The 23,254-nt window shown below is 49.8% G+C and overlaps 1 protein-coding gene across 1 annotated transcript in view; it reads right to left on the bottom strand.

The window, feature by feature from the left end:
- Positions 1-5,472, bottom strand: part of CCT2 (chaperonin containing TCP1 subunit 2) — a 44,064-nt gene extending 38,592 nt beyond the window's left edge. The window contains exons 1-2 of the mRNA XM_032957947.2: positions 5,364-5,472; positions 2,414-2,482 (exon numbers count right to left, since the gene is read on the bottom strand). Coding sequence (XP_032813838.1) covers positions 2,414-2,482; positions 5,364-5,366 — 72 coding nt within the window. The 5' untranslated portion in view covers positions 5,367-5,472. The remainder of the gene's footprint in view (positions 1-2,413; positions 2,483-5,363) is intronic.
- Between the last annotated feature and the right edge of the window lie 17,782 nt (positions 5,473-23,254).

The following is a 23,254-nucleotide window of genomic DNA, read 5'->3' as shown; positions in this document are numbered from 1 at the left end:
TTGAACCGACTGAACCGTGAGCGGTGCAGCCGGTTATCTTTGTACCCCAACAACAATCGGCTCGACTCCCTGCGTCGTGCTGCAACGCAGGGAGTCGCGGGGGCGCGAGATAAGATTGTGGCCATCGCGTGAATATGAGGGACATTGGGGAGGCCGCCGTCCAGCCATGGATAGACCAGGGCCGGTCACGATGATGCCGATTATATATGTGTAAAAAAAAAATTGCTGGAATAAGCAGTCCTCTTTGTTGACCCCTAAAAGTGCGTGCGCACAGAAGGGCAATGGCCAAGTAAAGTTTACGGTAAAGGGGCAGCCCTGCACGTGCTTACTCACATCACTGCTGGCAGAGAAGGGTCTCCGCCGAGAGCCAACTCTTAAGAGGGTATTGGACCTTCTCTTTCACGCTGACCGGACGCGTCGAATGAAGTGTGCTGCCCACACTTTACCACCACCACCACCACCAGCACACACACGTCCATGCCGATCACAGACGGTGCTGTAAACCGCGCACGCTGCTGTGGGCAGTGGAGGCAGTTTGAGAAATTCACACCGTCGTTTTCGACTGGTCCCGCCAGGAGATGGAATCGAACCAGCGACCTCTGGGCTGCAAGTCGGGGCGCGCCGCCGCTCACCGTTACAACCGCCGCTGTGGCACCATCGCGCTCTATATGTCACAGAGCCCCAGAGGTGAGTCTGCAGGCTAACGCAGGCGCTGCACCGTTGCTCTGGTCACCGATGCGCGACGCTCACATCATACCCCACTCATCACGCGCACGCTTCGGTGCCTGCCTGCCGCCTCGCCGCAGAAAGACCTCCGTGCAAAAATAAATGTTGTGCACCCAGCGCTGATGCTGCTGCTGCTGCTGCTGCAACGGGAGGAAGAATTTGCTTCGCCGCTCTCAGTTAAAATTTAAAATCAATGTTTTTTTTTTATGCTGCATTTTGGCTGCCGTGGTGTAATGGTTGAGCCCTCTGGATTTGCAATCCAAGGGTCACCGGTTCGATTCCATGTCCCACCCCCCCACCACCAACACCCCCCCCCATCCCCGCCACCTCTTTCCAACGAGCAACACAGTCGGTCCACTCAGCACCACGTAAAAGGCTGCAACACAGTTAGTCGATCGAGAGGGTCTTGTGTGGTGGGGTAAAGTGTGAGAACGGCCACCTCTTCCAAAACGACTTGGTGAGCATGGAAGAGGAGGCAAAAATAGCCTCTGGAGGATCTCTAGATCTCCCTCTAGTCGAGGGCCTTCCGACAGCAATGTCACGAGCGGGAAATTGCAGGGCTGTACCTTTGCCTTTTACTGCATTGGCGCGTTTAGCTAAAACTCAACACGTTCATGAATAACACTGCCCTATATATATAAAACAAGTGATATTCCTTCTCCACAGCCAAGAAATAGGCCACAGAGACTGAGTGAATAATAGTTTGGAGACTGCAATATACACAATGGGGCTCAGACAGAAGTTTTATTTTAGGAATGTCTCCAGATGAAGAGTTTTTAAACCGACCTAAAAATATGGCCAACTTGTAGCCGGATCAAACCAGTGAGAAATGGTTATTCATACGAGCGGCGAATCTATATTCTTGTATGTATTTACATGATTTCTTGTGTGTATCCTTGTCCCGAGAGCTCCGCATATGGATGGACCTAACATCAGTCGCGAGTGATATTTGCACCGATCTGATCGGCGTGAAGTACGGTCAAACGACCCATTTTGAAAAAATATATATACGTTACTGATCATTATGCCTCGTGTTAATTGTTGTAACTGGGTGATAATTTTTTTATTTAAAGCTTTCGTGACTGCAGGGATTCATATTCTTGGTTCTTTCGGTAAAGCCACGTTTAATGTTTAGCTTTTTAATGCTACACTCTCACCAGTGTTTTAAAATGACTGGATTTTATTTTCCATAGTCTGGGTATGGCCTGTAGCCATGATGCTTCAAAATGGCCCACGCGATATTTAATCCATCGCCACAAAAACCTGAGCAGCACTAATCCGGTCCTAGAGGAAAATATGTTGTTGGCATGGCAACACTATTTTTTTAAATATTCGCACGCTTAGTGACTTTGTCTCTCCAAGGGCCTCTTGCAGTGGCGACTATAAACCGGTCCTGGACCTCCCCAAAGTCAACTCAGCCTTTCCATTTCAGTACCTGATGCGACGGGTAAAAACATCAGCACTGGGGAGACAAATACGGCCAGGCGTGGTGCTGGGTCACTCACCCCCTTGTGCGCCGTGCCAGCCTTTCATCGGCGCTTGCTTACAGCACTTGCTCCGACGATTTATTAAAAAGCTATACAAGGGGGATATGTCTTTGATTGCCCGAAAAATATATTTTAAAAGTCCTGATTGTTACCTTAGTAAGTCACATTTTACTTTTGACCAAATAATTCTGGAATCTTACCAGCCGAGCTGTCTCCGCCTTTTCTTCATCGGCCCCCGACTTCAAGATGTTGATCGGAGCGAGAGACACCTGCACAAAATGCACGGGGTTACAACCAGCAAGTAGACAGACCAGCAACATAGATCGGTGAGTAGATGGACTGACAGCAACCATCAGTGAGGAAATCGGCCAGCAACATCGCACAGCGAGTAGAAAGAGGCACCCAGAAACTCTTGAGGGGGGGGTTCACGTTTTGAATGAGCGGAGAACTCAAGAAACCAGGAAGTGTCTCGTATAAACGGTGACCTGGGTCACCTAATGACAAAGCACTAATGCAAAATACAGTAGATGAAAAGACCAAATAGAAATAATAGTAAAAAAAGCACCGAATTGAAATAAGAGCAAAAATAACATAAATAAATCAGAGAAAATAAATAACGGCATCACAGAAGCAATCAGAACAATGTGCACAAACATGAATCAATATTAAATAAGATAAATATCCTGTAACAAAAATTGGCTCGGACAAATTACTTTTAAAAACATAGGAAAATTAACTTACGGAAAAATTATGTTATTCTATGGGTGCTGGTTCATTGTCTCTTTGACAGCCATTATGAACCACCTCTTTCGAATTGGGTTAACCATGTCTTGGTAGTGAAGCCTGGAACAGAGTAATGCCGATTCAGTCTCTGCATGGCCATTAACAACCCCTTGTCATACAAAATAGACACACAGACACAAGGAATAATCCTAGAATAACAGTGATGTCAATTTCAATGTCCCTGACATGACTATTACGAATGATATGGCCATTATGCATGTGAATTGGATACCCAGGTCCAGGGCTTGAACCCAAAATCTCAGCGGTGCCGGCTCCATTCCACTAACATGGCCATTATGACTCGGACACACCCATTATGCCCCAATATGGCTAAAGTTTGAATGTAAATGACCAACATTATGAACCTCACTTGGCGATGATGAACCTGGCCATTGTGAGCTTCACACGCCCATTAGGAGCTGTCACAGCCATCATGAACTAAAATTCGCCATGATGAACCCTACTTGGCCATTGTCAATACGTGACGTCCATCATAAACCTAAAACACCCATTAGGAACCGGACATTGCCAGTATGAACCGGACATAGGCATCAATATGAATGTGACATAACCATCAATATGATTCTAACATAACCATCAATATGAATCTAACATGTCCATCAAACCTGACAACGCCCATTACGATCCTAGCTAGCATTAACCGAACTCAGCCTATGTGAACCTGGCATGGCCATTGAGAACCTGACATGAGTATCATGAACCCAACTCGTCCACTGTGAACCTAGCATGGCCACTGTGAACCTAACTAGGGCACTGTAAACCAAGCATAGCCATCGTGAACCTGGCATGGCCAATGTGAACCTGGCATGGCCATTGTGAACCTAACTAGGGCACTGTAAACCGAGCATAGCCATCGTGAACCTGGCATGGCCATTGTGAACCTGGCATGGCCATTGAGAACCTGACATGGGTATCATGAACCCAACTCGTCCACTGTGAACCTGGCATGGCCACTGTGAACCTGGCATGGCCACTGTGAACCTGGCATGACCATTGTGAACCTAACTAGGGCACTGTAAACCTAGCATAGCCATCGTGAACCTGGCATAGCCATCGTGAACCTGGCATGACCATTGTGAACCTGGCATGGTCATTGTGAACCTGGCATGGCCATTGTGAATCTGGCATGGCCATTGTTAATTTGGCATGGCCATTGCGAATCTGGCATGGTCATTCTGAACTTGACATGGCTATCATGAACCGAACTCGTCCACTGTGACCCTAGCATGGCCATTGTGAACCTAACTTGGGCACTGTAAACCTGGCATATCCATTGTGAACCTGGCATATCCATTGTGAGCCTGGCATAACCATTGTGAATCTGGCATAACCATTGTCAACCTGGCATTGCCATCGTGAACCTGGTATAACCATTGTGAACCTGGCATGGCCATTGTTAATCTGGCATATCCATTGTGAACCTGGCATAAACATTGTGAATCTGGCATATCCATTGTGAACCTGGCATATCCATTGTGAACCTGGCATAACCATTGTGAACCTGGCATAACCATTGTGAACCTGGCATATCCATTGTGAACCTGGCATATCCATTGTGAACCTGGCATATCCATTGTGAATCTGGCATAACCATTGTGAATCTGGCATAACCATTGTGAACCTGGCATATCCATTGTGAACCTGGCATAACCATTGTGAATCTGACATAACCATTGTGAATCTGGCATAACCATCGTGAACCTGGCATGGCCATCGTGAACCTGGCATGGCCATCGTGAACCTCAAACGTTGCAGAGCCGTCAGGCACCACCTATGGCCATGTGCAGAGAATCCTAAGAATCTCACCCACGCCATTTCACACACAGAAAAAACCCGTTACTGACAAAAGCGAAGCCCAAATTGGATTTCAACAGTAGACGCAGTGTTAACAAATAAAACACCGCGCATACAATACGCGTAACAATTAAACGTGAGCCACAGCGCGTGAAGAAAGAATCGTGGTATTGTAAAAAAAAATTAAGCAACGCCCATTCATTCAGCACGCAGACTCACCAAGCACTCGCTCGATTAGCCACACAAACCCTGCCACACCCCACAGAACGATAAAGTTTAAACGGCGACACTCACGAATAATCCGTGCGCGCGTTAAGAACGATAACAATTATCTCTCCCCACCCTCCACCTCTCTCTCTCTCGAGCCGACGGCGTCAGGCCTAGGCTAGGCCTTGACCGGCTTCCGCGGCCCCTCAGAGGGCCTGTCAAGTTGCGTTCGTTCCACTAAAGCCACAGCCGCGGCGATTGCCGCCGTTGTTGGTGAGCGGTGTGAGAGAGACGGTGAGCGAGAGTGAGAGGGGAGGTGATGGTGGGAGAGAGAGGGAGACTCACCATGGTGAGGATTCTTGACGAGCGGCAGGCAGCAGCGTGGGGGAATGAATTCGCGAACTTTCCACCACGTGGGGGAGGGAGGCAGGGGGGGAGGTTTCTTAGGGTTCGAGGAGACGGGCGGTGTCATAGCGGAGGATTTCCCTCTGGCCGCGTGGGGGGTGGTGTAGTGTAGCGGTTAGCGCGCCGCGCTACGAACCTGGCGACCCGGGTTCGATTCCCGCCCACGGCCAACACCACAGTGACGATTATTTTAACCGGTCCTGGACCTCCCCTAGGTCGACTCATCCTCAAATTAGTACCCGGTGCGGTGTGTAAACATCGTCACTGGAGAGACAAAGGTGGCCGGGCGTGGTTGCTGGAAACCCACCCCCTCGTGTGCCGTGCCGGCCTTCATAGGTGCTCGCTAACAGCACTTGGTGGTTTGACAGCTCGCAACAAGAGGTGTCAAAGTGCATAGCCGCCAACGCATAGGGGCCGTCCATAAATGACGTCACGCGATTTTGGACGATTTTTGACCCCCCCCCCCTTCGTCACACGGCGTCACAAAAAGTCAGACCCCCCCCTCAAATATGACGTCACAAAGCTCTGCCCCCCCCCCCAAAAAAAAATAAAGCATGCTTCAAATCGCTTTAAATTATTGTCATTGTAGTGCGTATTTAATGTGGCGCTGCACTCTGATGTTGTAGAAGAACACATTTATATAAAAAAGTCAATTTAATTAAGTAGAACGTGTTGTCTATATTTATCTAAAGTTGCACATTTTGAAGTGACGTCACATTTCTCACCCCCCCCTTCGTCACACATCGTCACAAATGTCTGAAACCCCTAGGTGCGTGACGTCATTTATGGACGGCCTCTTACGGGTTTATACATCCCGTACATCTCGTGCAGGGAAATTGAGTTTTCAGATACATGCGGCGTACAGCGTTTTCAATACGGGCAAAACATGTTGCTGTTGTTGATGTTGTTGTCTTATTTGTTTGTGTTTCTCCCCTTGTGATGGGACTTTGTAGGATGAACGTTGAGATTTATAAGGGGCATGGGGCGACCAACAAGGTCTGAATTGGTCTGTAATAAGTAATATTTAAAACAACTTTTTTTTTTAAAACACGCTTTCATGAAATGTACCGTACTAGTAATCAAGAACTCCACGACTCCAGGAAGTGGCCCCGAAGCTTGCCCACAACGTACGGGGGCCCTGGCCAATGACAGCCGACGTCAGTTGACCGTGGACAATTAGACCCAAGCCGAAACATCTAACATTTAAAAAATAATGTTTACAAATATTTATTTCTAATGATAGAAGATAGTATTGTCATTAGTATGACATAAGTATACCAAATTTGCAGTCGATACCACATTGGGAAGTGGGTTAAAATTGAGTTACAAGATTTGAGGATACAAACAACGACAACAAAAACAGACAGTGAGTTAAATAAAAGCGTGTAGTAATAATAATAAAAAAAATCTGCCCATGTCTGGCACCCCCCAGAAAGTGCATCTCGCACCCCCAGGGGTATGCGTGCACACCAGATTAAGAACCACTTGTTTAAGGTGACACAATATCACTAAATAAGAGGGCTACCATTTCGCACCCCACACCTTCACACACACAAACCCCACCAGTTCCTGAAGAACTCCATTAGTGGACACCTTTTCTTAAGCGAGGTGTCAGTCCGGAGGGTTCACGAAAAAAACATGTATATTTTGTCTTCTTTGGTTCTTTCGGTAAAGTCACGTAGAATGAGAATAAAATAATAAAGTAATAAAATGAACTTGAAACTTGAACCTCGAGATTTTATTTTATTATTTTATTCTCATTCTACGTGACTTTACCGAAAGAACCGAAGAAGATGAATCCTTGCGGTCACGAAAGCTTTAAATCGAAATTTATATTTTGGTACTGGCAAAGGAGGTTCCAATGGTGTCTTATGGTTGTTATTGTTTGACTTGCATCACACTGGGATTTTTGCGCACAGCGTTGTAATACGGTGAGGGAGGAGGGGGGGGGGGGTCTGGGAGATTTGTTGATTTATCCCAGGATGTTTCTGTTGTGTGTCGTCGCTTTGAGATGTTTCTCTGTTCATATTTTTGTTTGTTGCGGGTTGCACCCGACTCAAGAGCCGCATGGCTCACAGGGCTATACCTAATAAATGAAACTTGAACTTGAAAACTCGAACCTCTAGATGAATACGTTTCAGTGCTGGAGGATTTTACTAACTGTTTAGTGGGTTATAATAGGGGTTTTTCCCCTTTTTACTGGCAACAAAACTGAAACCTTTTTACAAGGATTCATGTCTGCATTAACCACAATACCTGCAGTCAAAATGCAAACAAAAAACATACTATATTATCATATATTATCATAGTATGTTTTTTGTAAAAAGGTTTCAGTTTTGTTGCCAGAAAAAAAGGGGAAAAACCCTATTATTACCTTTTGGTACTGGCAAAGGAGGTCTAATGATGTTTAGTGGGTTGTTGTATGCCCTATCGCACTGTGTTTTAGATTTGTAATTATCTGCTGATGCTGCGTTGTTGGCAGTCGTGCGCCAAGTGAAGTGCAGAAAACAACCCAATACGTTCCGTGTGAACCTTAAAATCCGACGTTTCGGGCAACGGGGCCCTTCTTCATAGCACGTGAAATATCCAAGGTCCGGTGCTCGGAACGTCGCCTATTATATATTTATTTTAGAAGCAACGCGGTTGTTGTTCGTGAGGTTTTTTTTTTTATAAAACGTTCGTTTAAGGTTGACCGCCAAACGCGAGACGGTTTGCCGCCAAATCTCCAGCGGTGTCAGGGCAGAGGGTTAAAACCTCAATATTCGCAGCCGCTGATATAGATGAGCGGCCGTGAGGTCACCCCAACCAACCCCTCCACTACCAACAACCTCATTGACCAGCGTGGCGAGGGATAGTCTCACAGCCAGGGCCGGAGGGTTGCAGCCCAGGGGGCCTCTGCCAACTGGAGAGGCCTTCGGAGATTAAGTGAAAAGTTTTTTTTTTCATTTGGGAATGCTGAATTGTATTTGTTGTTAGCCTTGTAAAAATACCAATATAATTTTTCTTTAACTTTGTTTTCCTTTTGAAAATATTACTGGGGGGGGGGGGGGGGGGGCTCACAGTACTTGTAGCCCAGGGGCCGACAACATCTTAATCCTGCCCTGCTCAACTCCCGTGACTGAAAGCCGTTGCGGGGGAAGGCATTCATCCAGCAGTGGATTTGCCGGACTAAGGCCGACAGAGAAAACACATCAAGTGAAAAAAAAAAATGAGCGGTGGCGCAGTGGTTAGCAACACTTCCCCTCTGGAGCAAAGCGAGACAGAATGTGCTCGCTGCCTTCACAGAATCCTCGCACTGACCAGCGTGGTGAAGTATGGTCAAACAACGAACCCCTTGGCGGGGGGGGGGCGGTCTTACGTTGAATGTGAATAGTTGCCTGGCTTGCGGAATCCACTAGAGGGAGTTGCAGCGCACAAAGGACACTCCACCCGCCGGTCGAAAATGACCAATTTTGGGCCACCAATGCAGTCAGTCCACGAGGCCCAGACGAAATATTTCACTGTGAAGGTGGCATCGACTTCCACCGGTTCAAATTTGAGTACGCGGTCAATCGCGGTGAACTTCGCGATGCGCACTTGGAACGAGTAAGGCTCTTCGAGTAATTCAACCGTGCAAAGAGCAATATCGGTGCTGCTCAACCTTTGGCGGGGTTTTTTCTCTTCTGTTTGCCAGTATCAAAGTATGAAAAAAGAAAAGAAAAGAAGATTATTTTTTTTTTAAGAAAAGAAAATAACATTTTTTTAAGAAAAGAAAAATAACATTTTTTTTAAAGAAAAGAAAAGAAGATTTTATTTTTTAAAGAAAAGAAAATAAGATTTTTTTTCATACTTTGATACTGACAAAAAAAAGGTCCCATGTTGTAGCCGCTCACCCCTAGCTATAAATGCCCTGATAGTGCATTGTTTTTGTACTGTTCGCCCTTTAAGCTTTCTCTGGTCTGACACTGCTGAGACTGGGCCATAAAGAAAGCTGCTGTCTCTCGTGTAGGCCAATCAGTTTCAAAGGCAATGCCCTTTTATTGATCACGGCATGTTTCGTTTACATGTTCACCACAGGTACGTGCAGTGCTTGATTCCTTGCAGAAATGTTTCTCTCTGGTGTCTCAATATCTTGACGCCTCCTGTTTCATCGCCGGTAAGGGTAAGACCTACTCTTATTTGTGTTCATATGTTCTGCTCTGGCTCATAGACTGTATCTAACAGAGAAGGGTCCTTGCCTTTGAACGTATGGCAATTATCCAGCATCGATTCGGGCACGCCTGAACTCTGCTGATGAGGCACTGTATGTCAAAACTGATGCAGGGCTCTACTGAAATTATGCATCCCCATATAGGCCGTTCGTCGGTTGATGAAATGTGTAACAAGAATAATGTATTATTCACTTATCTACTCACTATACCCGAGTGAGTGAGCGAATGAGTAAGCCGGTGTGTAGGTAAATGAGTGGATGAGTGGGCGATTGGATGAGTGAGTGCGCAAGCGGGGTCGTTTGCGTGAGAGGATTTCAATGGTAGCTCCGTGATGTCCACTTCCACGGGCCGCATTATTCCCTAACGCGGTGGTGGGTGGGTGGGTGGTGGTGGGGGGGGCGACGTAGTATTCTGTGTGAGTTCCGAATGTAGTCTTCGTCTCACGATCATGGATGGATGGCATCGACAGCACATTCGTAATACAAATTTCATGAGAAAAAAAAAATACTCCAAAATATATCATTATTATTATTACATCGCCAGGGGTAAAGTAAATCATCGGAAGGCTGCCGCCACCACGCATGACAGAGCCGGGCCCGGGGGTGAGACAAGGCGACGGTGGGGGTCACCACGAGCCCGGCTGTCCGTCAGAACGGTAAATTACGCTGAATTAGATGCTCCACTGCCTCCCGGCAGAGAGAAGGGCTGACATAAAACAGTGCCGGGAAGTCACACGACGATCGGGCAGAAATTCACAAACACGCCCGGTTAATTTTTCTTAATTCTTTTTTAGAGCAGCGGATGGACAGCCCACGGCCAGCGGCAGCTGCAGCAGCGGCCGCCCGCGTGGAGGATGAAAGGTGATCTAAAGATGCCCACAGTGAAAGGGTGTTTATGAGGAACGTGCTTCCCTGGGTTCCTGGGGGTTTCGCGTCTGCGGGGACGGTGACAGGGCCCAGGCGGCAGTGACTACGTGAAGCCGAGCGAGGTTCGCGGTTCGAATCCGGTGGGCTGTCCTGGTTAACGACAGCAGGGGTGTATTAAACCACAAAATACGACTACAGTGCTAATAATACAACTACTACTACACGCCGTCTGCTTCACTCAACAGTGGACGTTAAAGATCACAGAGGGGGAACTACATCATTTGGAAAAGTAAACATAACAGGAGGCCATTGTGTGCCGGCGTCACTGTCCAACTTTGTTAAATTTGAAAAAAATATTCAACCAGAAATTGGACGTGTTGGCGGCACACCGGTGCAGCAAAACACACCGGTCCTCATAGTAATAGGTTTTACCCTTTTAACTGGCACAAAAACTGACACCTTTATTCAAGGCATCATGTTTGCAATAACCACAACACAAGCAGTCAAAATGCAAACAAAAAGAGACAATTCTGATAATGATATACACTGTCCTTGAATTTGATTGGTCCACACCCGAGACAGCTTTTCTTAGAGCCTAGTCTCCATTGGTGTTGGACCAGAAGACGCCAAAAGGCGTACAACTCAAAAACAGCGCACTATCAGAGTATTGAGGGCTCGGGGTGAGCATTTACATTATGAGACCTCCTTTGCCAGTAACAAGATATAGTAAGAGGTTTTACCCATTTTGACTGCTTGTGTTGTGGTTATTGCAAACATGATGCCTTGAATAAAGGTGTCAGTTTTTGTGCCAGTTAAAAGGGTAAAACCTATTACTATATCTTGTTACTGGCAAAGGAGGTCTCATAGTGTAAACACCGGTCCTCATAAAGCAGTCTAAAATCAACATTTGAACCGACATTCGTCTTCGAACTGCTTCGACGACATCACGAGGACTGACTTTGACGCACCACCACCATCGCAAGATGTTTTTTTTCTGACCGGGGGTTGCGAATCACGGGAAAGTAATTAATTCTTGCGAAAATCTTAGCTTTTTTTAATATACCGCGCACCGCACGTGTACCGCCAATACGATCAATTGCTCAATTTGGATCACACAGAGCAGCAACAGCAGCAGCAGCAACATCGCCCCCTGCTGTGAGAATCCTGCACGCCGTGTCTGTGAAACAGCAGCAGCAGCAGGAGCAGCTTTGTGCTGATAGCCACGCACTGTGCGTTCGTACGCAAAAAAACCCCCATCTTGTATGGTCGCAATCGTTTGTGCCCATGCAAGATGTTATTTTTCTTTTTATCATCATCATTCATTCATAATAGAGTTTTTTTTTTGGGTTAGATCGCGTAAATATATCAATGTGTCGTTAAACCCGCCACTACCGCCAACCACTAAGGGTTGTCACGTAAACAGAACGTGGCCAATTCGTCACTAGTACAGCACACCGGTGTGTGTTGGAGAGCCAAGCCACAACATTAACAATGAGCCGAGCCACAACATTTACAACATCTACAATGTTGTGGCTTGGCTCTCCAACACACCGGTGTGCTGTACTTGTGACGAGTTGGCACGTTCTGTTTACGTGACAGCGAAAGCCCACGTGTTAAACTGATCATCATTCATGTTTACACTGCAGCTGTACGAAGTCGTGGGTTGCGTCACGAGATATTCTATCGCAAGGGATTTGTCTGAGTGCGACATATATGTTGACATTTAAACTATTTCACCTGGTAAATCTCCGGTGATGGAACGCCACGTGCTTTAAGGATGTGTCTAGTGACAGGTACCATGCAAACACGAAGCAGGTTAACCGTAATCTTCAGATTATAATCATGAAAAGGCACTGCGGTAAAGAAAGACGCAGCCCTAACTCACCTGTGCCCGTTTAGCGCGTAGGCTTTCGCGACCAATACTATCCAACCAGTGCCGGATGAAGCTAGTGCGGGGCCTGTAGCACGATGCTATAAAGGGGCCCTTAATTTTAAAAATAACACGTAAATATTACAACACATAAATGTTTAACTTGCACAGTTAAGTAATTGTATATTTTCATTTGCTATTCAGCCGGATAATACGACGAATCGCTAACCTTAAACACGCAGTCGTTCATAAAAGTTGAAGGTGGTATAGTACTATAGTAATAGAGCAAGTGCAGAATCACTGAACCGGAATTGATAGCTTGGAAGCATTTAGCGCGGGGCCCTTGAAAGTGCGAGGCCCGTAGTATGTGTAGATACTTGTGTAGCTAGGATAATCCGGCACTGGCCGTCCGGCTGATGATGCTAGTTGCAATTGCTGGCGAAACGTCGTACTCGAATTGTAAACGTTGTGGGTTCACTCTCCAACACACCGGTGTGCTGAGCTGGTAACGAATTGCACGTTCTGTTTACGTGACAAACCTTACTAATTGGCTGTGTCGGGCGGTGGCGGGTTTAACGACACACTTTTATATTGACGCGATATAACCCAAACAAACCTCTATTATGGATCACTTGTGCACGGCTGTCAATAAAGTTATTAAAATCTGGTCACACACTGACACACAGACACAGTGTACACACACAGCCTACAAACCTACTGCAGTGTTACGCAAAATAGCACTGTATAAAAAGAAAAATGTTTTGTCCCTGGGTAGTAGTAAGTGTTATTTCCTAATTGCTTATGCCTCAAAAGTACAGAAAATTGCTATTATTCACCACAAACTTTGCTTTTGTGACCAGGACAGTGATATTTTGAAATTTACCTATTTTCAATGAGAAAACGTGTCCATTTGTGTCATTCCTTAAAGTAAAGTTCTGGTCACAAAAGCAAAGTTTGTGGGGAATAATAGCCATTTTCTATACCTTTTAAGCATAAGCATTAAAAATATAACACTTAGTACCCAGAAGCAAAAATTGTGTTACATATTGTAATCATTGGCGTTGTTGTGAACAATATTATGAACAACACGGACAAGCGGATAGCTATTCATATATTTATTTCACCGTATGTGTCAAGGTGTTTTATTTCACGACCCAACTGCCCCACGGCCTCACGGGATGCGCATATTTTTTCAGACGCATTGTTTCAAGACAAGCAGCAATAACAACAACAACAAAACACACTGGGCCGGTACACCTGCTGATGAGACATTGAATTCATAATAAAGGTTTTTGGGTTAGATCGCGTTATTTATAAATGTGTCGTAACCCTTCACCACCCGACACGGCCAATCAGCAGAAAAAGTGTCACGTTGACAAAAGACAAATAGTTCACTACTTTAGCCCACCGGTGTGTTGAAGAGTGAATCCACAACATTTACAGTTTGAATACGACGTTTCGTTGGTAATTACATCCAGCATCATCGGGCAATTCGCCAGACATTGAATGTTGAAACCGGTCCAAAGATGTGCTGCTGCGAAGAATCAAACCCAGAAAGCCGCGCGACTGATGGAGGGACCGAGATGACGTCTCCGCTTCGTTTAGGCCCTCCGCCACGTGCCACATCGACGTCAGACGTCTTGTTTGGGGTCAGTCGGAGGGATGCCTCGCTCGAGTCGCTTTCAAGGGGCTGAAGCAAATTTGCTTTAGGAACGAACATGGCAGCGTTATAGGCCACGGTACGTCGGACGAACACAATGTGCAGGTGTGTTCAGCGATCAAAGGCGATTGAGTTGAGGCCAACTGGTTATTCCGCTTTAGCGGAACTTAGTCAAGCGATGGCAGGTCTGCAGACTAATCCTTGCCCCCGCTGTCATTTATTTAATATATAGGTATATATATACGCAATAGAATAACTTATTTATCCAGCAAAAGCCGCACCGAGCCATACCATTCATTCATCACGCACAAATCGGCGAAGGAGCGTCACGCCAAATGCGTTACATCTTGCTACGGGCATTCGCATGAACTTGCTCTCGGTGCCATCCAATCCCGGCGGCGTCTCGAGCGATTTGTTTGATCCACGTCTCTATAGGGGCGGGGGGGGGGTCGTTCTTTAGAGGGTGGCAGTCCGCTTCGAACTCCGATCGTTACCCGAAGTGCGCGATTTGCGTCGAGCGAAGCGACCGTTCTCCCTTCGGACTAAGCTCTTGTTCAGAACGAGGACTCCGGGTCAGACGCGGTCACGATAACCCGATGTTCTGGCTTAAAGCAGTTACAAGAAGAAGAACAGAAACACCAAACCGGGTTTTGACGATCGACTCGCGAAAGACTCAGCAGTGACATTCGGCGGTGATCGCCAGGCACGCCGCCCTGCCACGAACCCCGGGGATTGTGGGTCACGACCCCACATCGGTGGCGAGGGTGGCGCGGTGTGGGAGGGGGGGGGGGAGCTCGTGACGCACGCGCAAAGGAGGAACATGGGTTCGATTCCAGACTCGGGCGAGTGGAGTGGAGTTTGTACGTTCAGCCCCTGTTCTGTGGAGAGTGAGTGGAGTGGAGTGGAGTTTGTACGTTCAGCCCCTGTTCTGTGGAGAGTGAGTGGAGTGGAGTTTGTATGTTCAGCCCCTGTTCTACAGAGAGTGAGTGGGGTGGAGTTTGTATGTTCAGTCCCTGTCCTGGGGAGAGTGAGTGGAGTGGAGTTTGTAAATTATCTCCCTGTTCTACAGAGAGTGAGTGGAGTGGAGTTTGTATGTTCAGCCCCTGTTCTGGGGAGAGTGAGTGGAGTTGAGTTTGTAAATTATCTCCCTGTTCTACAGAGAGTGAGTGGAGTGGAGTTTGTATGTTCAGCCCCTGTTCTGGGGAGAGTGAGTGGAGTTGAGTTTGTAAATTATCTCCCTGTTCTACAGAGAGTGAGTGAGTGGTGTTTGTTTGTTCAGCCCCTGTTCTGTGGAGAGTCTGTGGAGTGGAGTTTGTATGAGTGGAGTTTGTATGAGTTTGTAAATTATCTCCCTGTCCTGCAGAGAGTGAGTGGAGTGGAGTTTGTATGTTCAGCCCCTGTTCTGGGGAGAGTGAGAGGAGTGGAGTTTGTATGAGTTTGTAAATTATCTCCCTGTCCTGCAGAGAGCGAGTGAGTGGAGTTTGTGAGTTCTTCCTCAGTTCTCCGTGGGTTTCCATCGTGTTCTCCCGAGTCGTGAGACTCAACGAGGCTCTCCTGGGTGAAAAAAGAGCAACCACCTCCTCAGCTTTCATCGGTCTTACTCCCCTCCCCTTCACCCAGCCCCCCCCGACTCCCTGTCGGCTCCATCCTTCACCAACTGTCACTGACCAGCGTGGTGAAGTATGGTTACACAGCCCTCATGCATGACCGACATCGCGTGTCGGAGGCCTTCATCCAGCAGTGGATTGACCATGGCTGAGCATGACGACGACGATGACAATTTTATCTGAAAGTAATTTGCTGCAGAGGAATGGTGCACGTGGATTCAAAAAAAAAATCAAATAGGTTTTTATCCTTCACTTAAAGCTTTCGTGACTGCAATAATTCATATTCTTGGGTCTTTCGGTAAAGTCACGCGGTTTCGCTGTCCGAGGTGGCATGGACCTCGGACCCCTTCGGGCCCGACACTCGACAGCGGAGGCGCTAATCGAGGCGTGGGGTGGAGGCGGCGTGCTGCGAGCAGGGCGTGGGCGTGTGAGTGGGGGCCGCGTGTGAGTGGGGGCAGTCGTCCTGCCCCTGCCGTGAGATAGCGGGACTAGAGGGGGTTTGGGCATGGTCGTGGTGAGGGTGGTGAGCGGGTGGGGGGCGGTGGGAGGAGCGGGGGGGGGCGGTGGGGGGAGCGGTGGGGGGGGGGAGCGGGGGGCGTGGGGAATCGTGGAGTAATAAATAATTATTGCGAAAAATCTGTGTTTTGTTGATTTGTTTTTATCGCGCACCGATGTACCACCAACACGTCCATGAAATGTGTCAATGCGCGTTGCTCTCCCGACCGCCCTCTGCCCTTTGCATCGCAACGCCACCACGCGCGCCTTTGTATCCAGCCCGGCTGTCAATGTCCTCCCCACACCCCCACCTCTATCCATTGGACGGATGAGTGGATGGTTGGTTGGGCTGAGTGGGTTTATGAGTGTATGGTTGGTTGGCTGAGTGGGTTGATGAGTGTATGGTTGGTTGGCTGAGTGGGTTGATGAGTGTATGGTTGGTTGGCTGAGTGGGTTGATGAGTGGATGGTTGGAGTGGATGAATGAGTAGGTGTGTGAGTAGGTGAGTGGACGAGTGAGTATAGGTGAGTGGATGAGTGAGTAGGTGAGTGGACGAGTGAGTAGGTGAGTGAGTGATTAGGTGAGTGGATGAGTGAGTAGGCGAGTGAGTGAGTAGGTGAGTGAGTAGGTGAGTTGGTGAGTGCACGGGTCAGTATTTGGCTAAACCCACACACACACAAACGCGTAAGTAGTTTCCGCGAACAATACCGAGGCTCACTCGACGGACTGGTTTTCCCCGGCTTGTAGTCCGTCGACAGCGCTGTTCTTGGGTGTCGGTCGCTTTGTTCATTAACAACGTGGAAGGTCGCCTGGGTGTGCTCCCCCCCAGCTCCCCCCTCCAGCCCTCACCAGCTCCCCCCCCCTCCAGCCCCCCTCCAGCCCCCCTCCAGCCCCCCCCCTCCAGCACCCCCTCCAGCCCCCACCAGCTCTCCCCCCTCCAGCCCCCCCAGCCCCGCTCCAGCTCCCCCCCCCTCCAGTCCGCCCTTCAGCGCCCCCCCCGGTTCCTCTCCAGCCCCCCCCAGCTCCCCCCCTCCAGCTCCCCCCCTTCCAGCTCCCCCCCCAGGTCCCCCCCCTCCAGCCCCCTAGCGTCCCCTCTCCAGCCCCCCCTCTCCAGCCCCCTTCCCAGCTCCCCCCCTCCAGCCCCCCCAGCTACCCCCCTACAGCCCCCCCAGCTACCCCCTCCAGCCCCACCAGCTCCCCCCCTCCAGCCCCCCCCCCCAGCTCCCCCCCCCAGCCCCCCTCCCCAGCTCCCCCTTCAACGTCGGTGCCGATTATCTGCACCGGTAACCAGGGGCCTACCCCTGGGTCGACTCGGCCTCAAAACGAGTACGTGGAGCGGTGCGTAGAACAAAACTAAAAAAAAGACGTCGCCACTCGGGAGACAAAGGCGGCCGGGCGTGGTGCTGGTCAGCGAGTGAGTGGAGTGCTCGCTGACAGCACTTGCCCCAACGATCTGTTAAGGCGATGCGCGGGGTCTTTGTCTTTTTGACAAAATAAATAAACAAATGCGGTGCTTAACGGGCAGTAGTTTTAGAAGTGTTTTGGGTTAGACCGCGTCAATATATAACGTGTCGTTAGTTGTGGACGTTGTGGGGTTACGACTTGATGTGAAGCTTTCGTGACTGTGGGAATTACTCTTTGGTTCTTCTCGGTAAAGTCACGGAGAAAGAAAATAAATTAAATAATAATGGAATACGACGTTTCGATCGCAACACAAGCAACCATCATCGGACACGAATGAATGAGAAAACAAACGTAGAAAACTTAGAAATATAATGCAATACAACCCAGTAAGTCAGCCAACACAACAGTCAATATCCTACCTGGTTGATTAACGTTCTTCCAAAGAATGCAAAATTTTAGACAGAGACAAAACACAGACACGGAGACACACAGACAGACACACAAGCAGAGAGAGACCACACACATAGACACACAGAGAGAGAGACACACACAACATAGACACACAGACAGACACACAAGCAGAGAGAGAACACACACAGAGACACACAGAGAGAGAGACACACAACATAGACACACAGACAGACACACAAGCAGAGACTCACACAGAGAGAGACACACAGACAGACACACAAGTAGAGAGAGAACACACACAGAGACACAGAGAGGGACACACAACATAGACTCACACACAGACACACAAGTGGAGAGAGAGAACACACACAGAGACACACAGAGAGGGACACACAACATAGACACACAGACACACAAGCAGAGACTCACACACAGACACACAAATAGAGAGAGAACACACACAGAGAGGGACACACAACATAGACACACAGACATACACACTGAAGCAGAGACTCACACAGAGAGAGAGACACACACAGACAGACACACAAATAGAGAGAGCACACACAGAGACACACAGAGAGGGACACACAACATAGACACACAGACAGACACCACCTCTGTGTCGAGGCCTTAAAAAGAGAGGGGGGGGGGGGGGTACTCTCTCAACACACCGGCGTGCTGAATCAGTGACGAAGTGCCATGTTTTGTTGACGCGACAAGCCCGACTGATTGGGCCTGTGTCGGGTGGTGGCGGCTTGAACGACACGCTCAGATTGACGCGATCCAACCACCAAAATCCTCCACGGAGTTGTGGAAAACGCAATTCTGTCCAGGGCGTTTTTTGGCTGAGCTCGCCTGCCCACCAAACCGGGTCAACTGCGGGCAAAACGTTAGCGAGGGTTGACAGATTAGACCGGTTGGCTACGTACGGTGCGAAAGAAAGTTCAACACACACACACAATGATCCCCCGTGTAGCCTTAACAGACTGTAGGGGAAAGTGCTGTTAGCGAGCACCTATGAAGGCCGGCACGGCACACGAGGGGGTGGGTGGCCAGCACCACGCCCGACCGCCTTAGTCTCCCCAGTGGCAATGTTTTTATCCACCGCACCAGGTACTCATTTGAGGCTGAGTCGACCTAGGGGAGGCCCAGGCCCGGTTCAGATAATCGTCACTGGGTGTTGGCCGTGAGAGGGAATCGAACCCGGGTCGCCAGGTTCGTAGCGCAGCGCGCTCACCGCTACACTACCGCTCCTCACAACACACAACAACAACCGCCAATCACCACTAAGTGGCGGTGACGTCACCACGACGCTTGTGCCAGGCTATGTGCACCCTGAGGCCACGTGAAGTGTCGAACGCCCGCTGGCAGGAGGTCACAGGGCAGACCCAGGTGCCACGGGTCGACTGACTGAGATGACTGGCTGATGCACCACCTGTGCCCCCTACTGTGCCAACCTGCTGTGCTTTAGCCACCTGGCGCTCCGCTCGTTGTTGTGAGCATCGTTCCTCCGCCCTCCGTTGTTGTTGGAGGGCGACTACCTCCAACTGCCCAGTAGTGTCCTTCACGAGCCTCCTCCACAGAGGCCGATCTTGACACCGCTGGTACCAGTCATCGGCAAGTCCACTCAGCTCCACGTCCTCCTGTACTACATCACTCCATCTCTTCTCTAGCCCGTGCCGCGCCCGTTTAGCCCCCTCAATCCGGCCGAACAAAAGCTGTTTCGGCATGCGGTGGCTGGGCATGCCGGCTACATGACCCAGCCATCGCAGCCTTGCCCGCCGGAGGAGCTCACCGATGGGACCTTGCCCAGATCTTTCAAGGATTTGTGAGCTCCTCACACAATCCAGTCTGGTTAAGCCCAGGATAGGCGTAGGCAGGCCAGCCTAAATGTTTCTAACCGGCGAAGATGTTCGATTAGGGGGGTCCACGTTTCGCAAGCGTAGAGAAGGGAGGGAATGACCGTGGCCGAGAAGACCTGAAGCTTAGTGCGGAGCGACAGACCAGGTAGCTTCCACACAGCGTTACACAACCAATGAAAAGATATTGCCGCTCGACTGATTCGGAGTGAGACCTCTGCTGTTAAACTGGAGCCAGTCATGAGCACACTGCCCAGGTTTGGGAAAATCTCCACTCGCTCCACAACTGCCCCATCACTGATTGGGAGTTGTGGGGGTGTAGTGTCCAATGGTACAAAATACCCAGGCAGGTGCTTAGTTTTGGTGGGGCTGATGGTAAGGCCCCATCTCTTAGTGGCACGCTCCAGTCTCAGCAGCAGCGTCTCCAACTCCTCCTCTGAATGATCAGCTATTACCAAATCATCGGCATACATAACGTGGTTGAGCAATAGGGAGCCATCCCTTGACCGCACCCGGGCATCAATCAGCCTCTCATTATATCTGTACCATATGGAGATTCCCCCGGTACAGCTATTGAAGGCTTCACGAACTACGTGGTCAAAATAGATGTTAAATAATGTGGGAGCCAGAGGACAACCCTGTCGCACCCCAAGGTGTACAGGGAATGGCTCTGACTCCCGGCCACGTAGTTTTACCCGGGCTCGCTCACCATCATGAAGGTCCTTAATGATCGTGAGCAGAGGGTCAGGTACTCCAAAAGCACGAAGAACAACCCAGAGCCCAGGCCTACTGATGGTATCATAGGCCTTGACCAGGTCAATAAAGCAGAGATGTAGGTCTTGTTGGAATTCCCTACACCTCTGCTGTAGCAGACGGACAGAAAATATGGCATCTGTGCTGGGCCGCCCTTTCCTGAAACCGCATTGGGGCTCCGCAAGCCTCTCCTCAGCGTGCCTGGCAAGGCAATGTTGAATAATCCTTGCCAGGACCTTTCCCGGCACACTGAGGAGTGAGATGCCCCTGTAGTTGTTACAGTCTGTGCGATCCCCCTTCTTAAAGAGAGGGACCACCAGGGCATGCTTCCAATCCTGCAGAATCCGTCCAGTGGTCCAGACTGTTGTTATGATATCATATAGGGCAGTCTGTGCACAAACGCCACCCTCCCTCAGCATTTCGCTTGGGAGATCATCTCTGCCCGCTGCCTTTCCTGGTCTCAGACTCTGGATCGCCTTCAGTACTTCCTCAACAGATGGCACCTCAGCCAGCCACTCACAGGGGGTGACTTCTTCCAATATTTGAGGCACCGCAGCCTCAGCAGGGTCATCCTCACTTTGTGCCACGATGTTTTCCTGGCTGAGGGATTTTCCCTCCCCCAGGACCTCACAGAAATGCTCAGCAAATCTGCAAACCTGTTCCTGGGGGTCGGAGATTGGATCACCGTTTTTTCCCCTAATGATGGTAATAGGTGCGGCGCTGCAGGTTACTTTTTTAATGGAGTTAAATAGAGATTTGTGATCGCGGGCCACTGAGGCAGACTCCATCTTCTCAGCAACCCGCGACCACCACCCATCCTTGCAGCGCCTCACGGCTTTCCGAACCTCCGAGCAAAGGCTGCGGTAAGCCTCCTCATTCTCTGACGTGGGATTCTGTAGCCGATGACAGTGGGCCTGTCGCTTTTTCTCAACCATCCTGAACACCTCCTCTGTCAGCCAGGGTCTCTGGGGAGGTCTGGACCGCGTACCCAAAGCAGCCACACAGACACACACACAGACACACGCACACACACAAACGCACACACACACAGACACAGACGCACACACACACGCACACACACGCATACACACAGACACACACGCACACACACGCACACACACGCACACACACACACACGCACACACACGCACACACACACACATGCACACACACACAGACACACACATGCACACACACACACGCACACACATGCACACACACACAGACACACACACGCACACACACGCACACACACACACACGCACACACACGCACACACACACACACATGCACACACACACACGCACACACATGCACACACACACACGCACACACACGCACACACACACACACGCACACACACGCACACACACACACATGCACACACACACAGACACACACATGCACACACGCACACACACACATGCACACACACAGACACACACATGCACACACACACGCACACACACACATGCACACACACAGACACACATACGCACACACACATGCACACACACACAGACACACACACACGCAGGTCAGATGCGCTCGAGCCGGCACCGCTGATACCCCGGGTTCGACACCATCCTCAGGTGGCAGCCACGGGCGATGAAAATCTGCCTGCCGGATGCGGCGAGTCGATGGTTCTCGGCCCTGTGGCCAACGACTGCACGCAGACAGACGTCGCACTACATTTGCCTTCTGTCCTTAATCTGGCGAGATTCCATCCCGCGCGGAGAGTCAAATCACGTCGGTTCGGTGTGTTTACAGACGACCTGTGGACGTGTGGGTGGCCAGCACCACGCCCGTACGAATACCGCCTTCGTCTCACGAGTGGCAATAGTTTACACACCAGTCACTCATCCGAGGCCAAGTTTACCTCGGGGAGCGGGAATCGAACCCGGGTGGCCGGCTCCGTAGCGCAAGTTCCTACCACCACCACCACCTAAACCCTCAGCAGCAGCAGCAGCAACCTCCATCCACCCATCCCGTCGCATCCCACCCACGCGTTATCCATCTGCCCTATCGCCTCTCCCCGCACTCTCTCCGCTCGCCTCTCTCTCCTCCCGCCTCTCCCATCACCACCCCTCCCTCCTTCCCCATCGCTGTTGACAAATGACATCCTCGCCCTGAACGGACGGCAGCGCTCCGGTTCATATGTTTATGACGTTTGGTGAAGGGTCGATTGGGACGGTGCCAAATTTGTGTACTCGTCGGCGATGATGTGACGTGCGTGTAGGGTAGGATGGGGAGGGGGAGCGGTGGCGCAGTGGTTAGCGCACCGCGCTACGAACCAGGTGACGCGTACTCCTTACCATCTCACGGCCACCAACATGAGTGACATATATCTGAGCCGGTCTTGGGCCTCACGCAAAGTGGACTCAGCCTCAAATGAGTACTTGGTGCGATGCGTAAACATCGCCACGAGGGGAGACAAAGGCGGTCGGGCGTGGTGTTGGCCATCCCCCCCCCCCCCCCGTTGTGTGTGCTGTTCCGGCCTACTCGCAAACAGCACTTGCCCCAACAGTCTGTTAAAGAACTAGACGGGGAATCTTTGCGTTTATGTAAAGTCCAGCCGACGCAGCTGCCAGGTACAACATAATCACACGAGATGTCTTGTACGCACGTGTGTTGAACTTATTTCACATGCCCCCTGGTTCTTTCGGTGAAGTCACGTAGATAGAAAATTAATGGATCGCGACGTTTCGATCGC

The sequence above is a fragment of the Petromyzon marinus genome, chromosome 21 (assembly GCF_048934315.1).
Source record: "Petromyzon marinus isolate PM22_M1 ecotype Great Lakes invasive population chromosome 21, UKy_Petmar_22M1.pri1.0, whole genome shotgun sequence".
In the NCBI taxonomy this organism is placed as follows: domain Eukaryota; kingdom Metazoa; phylum Chordata; class Hyperoartia; order Petromyzontiformes; family Petromyzontidae; genus Petromyzon; species Petromyzon marinus.
This window is presented reverse-complemented; position numbering and strand designations above follow the sequence as displayed.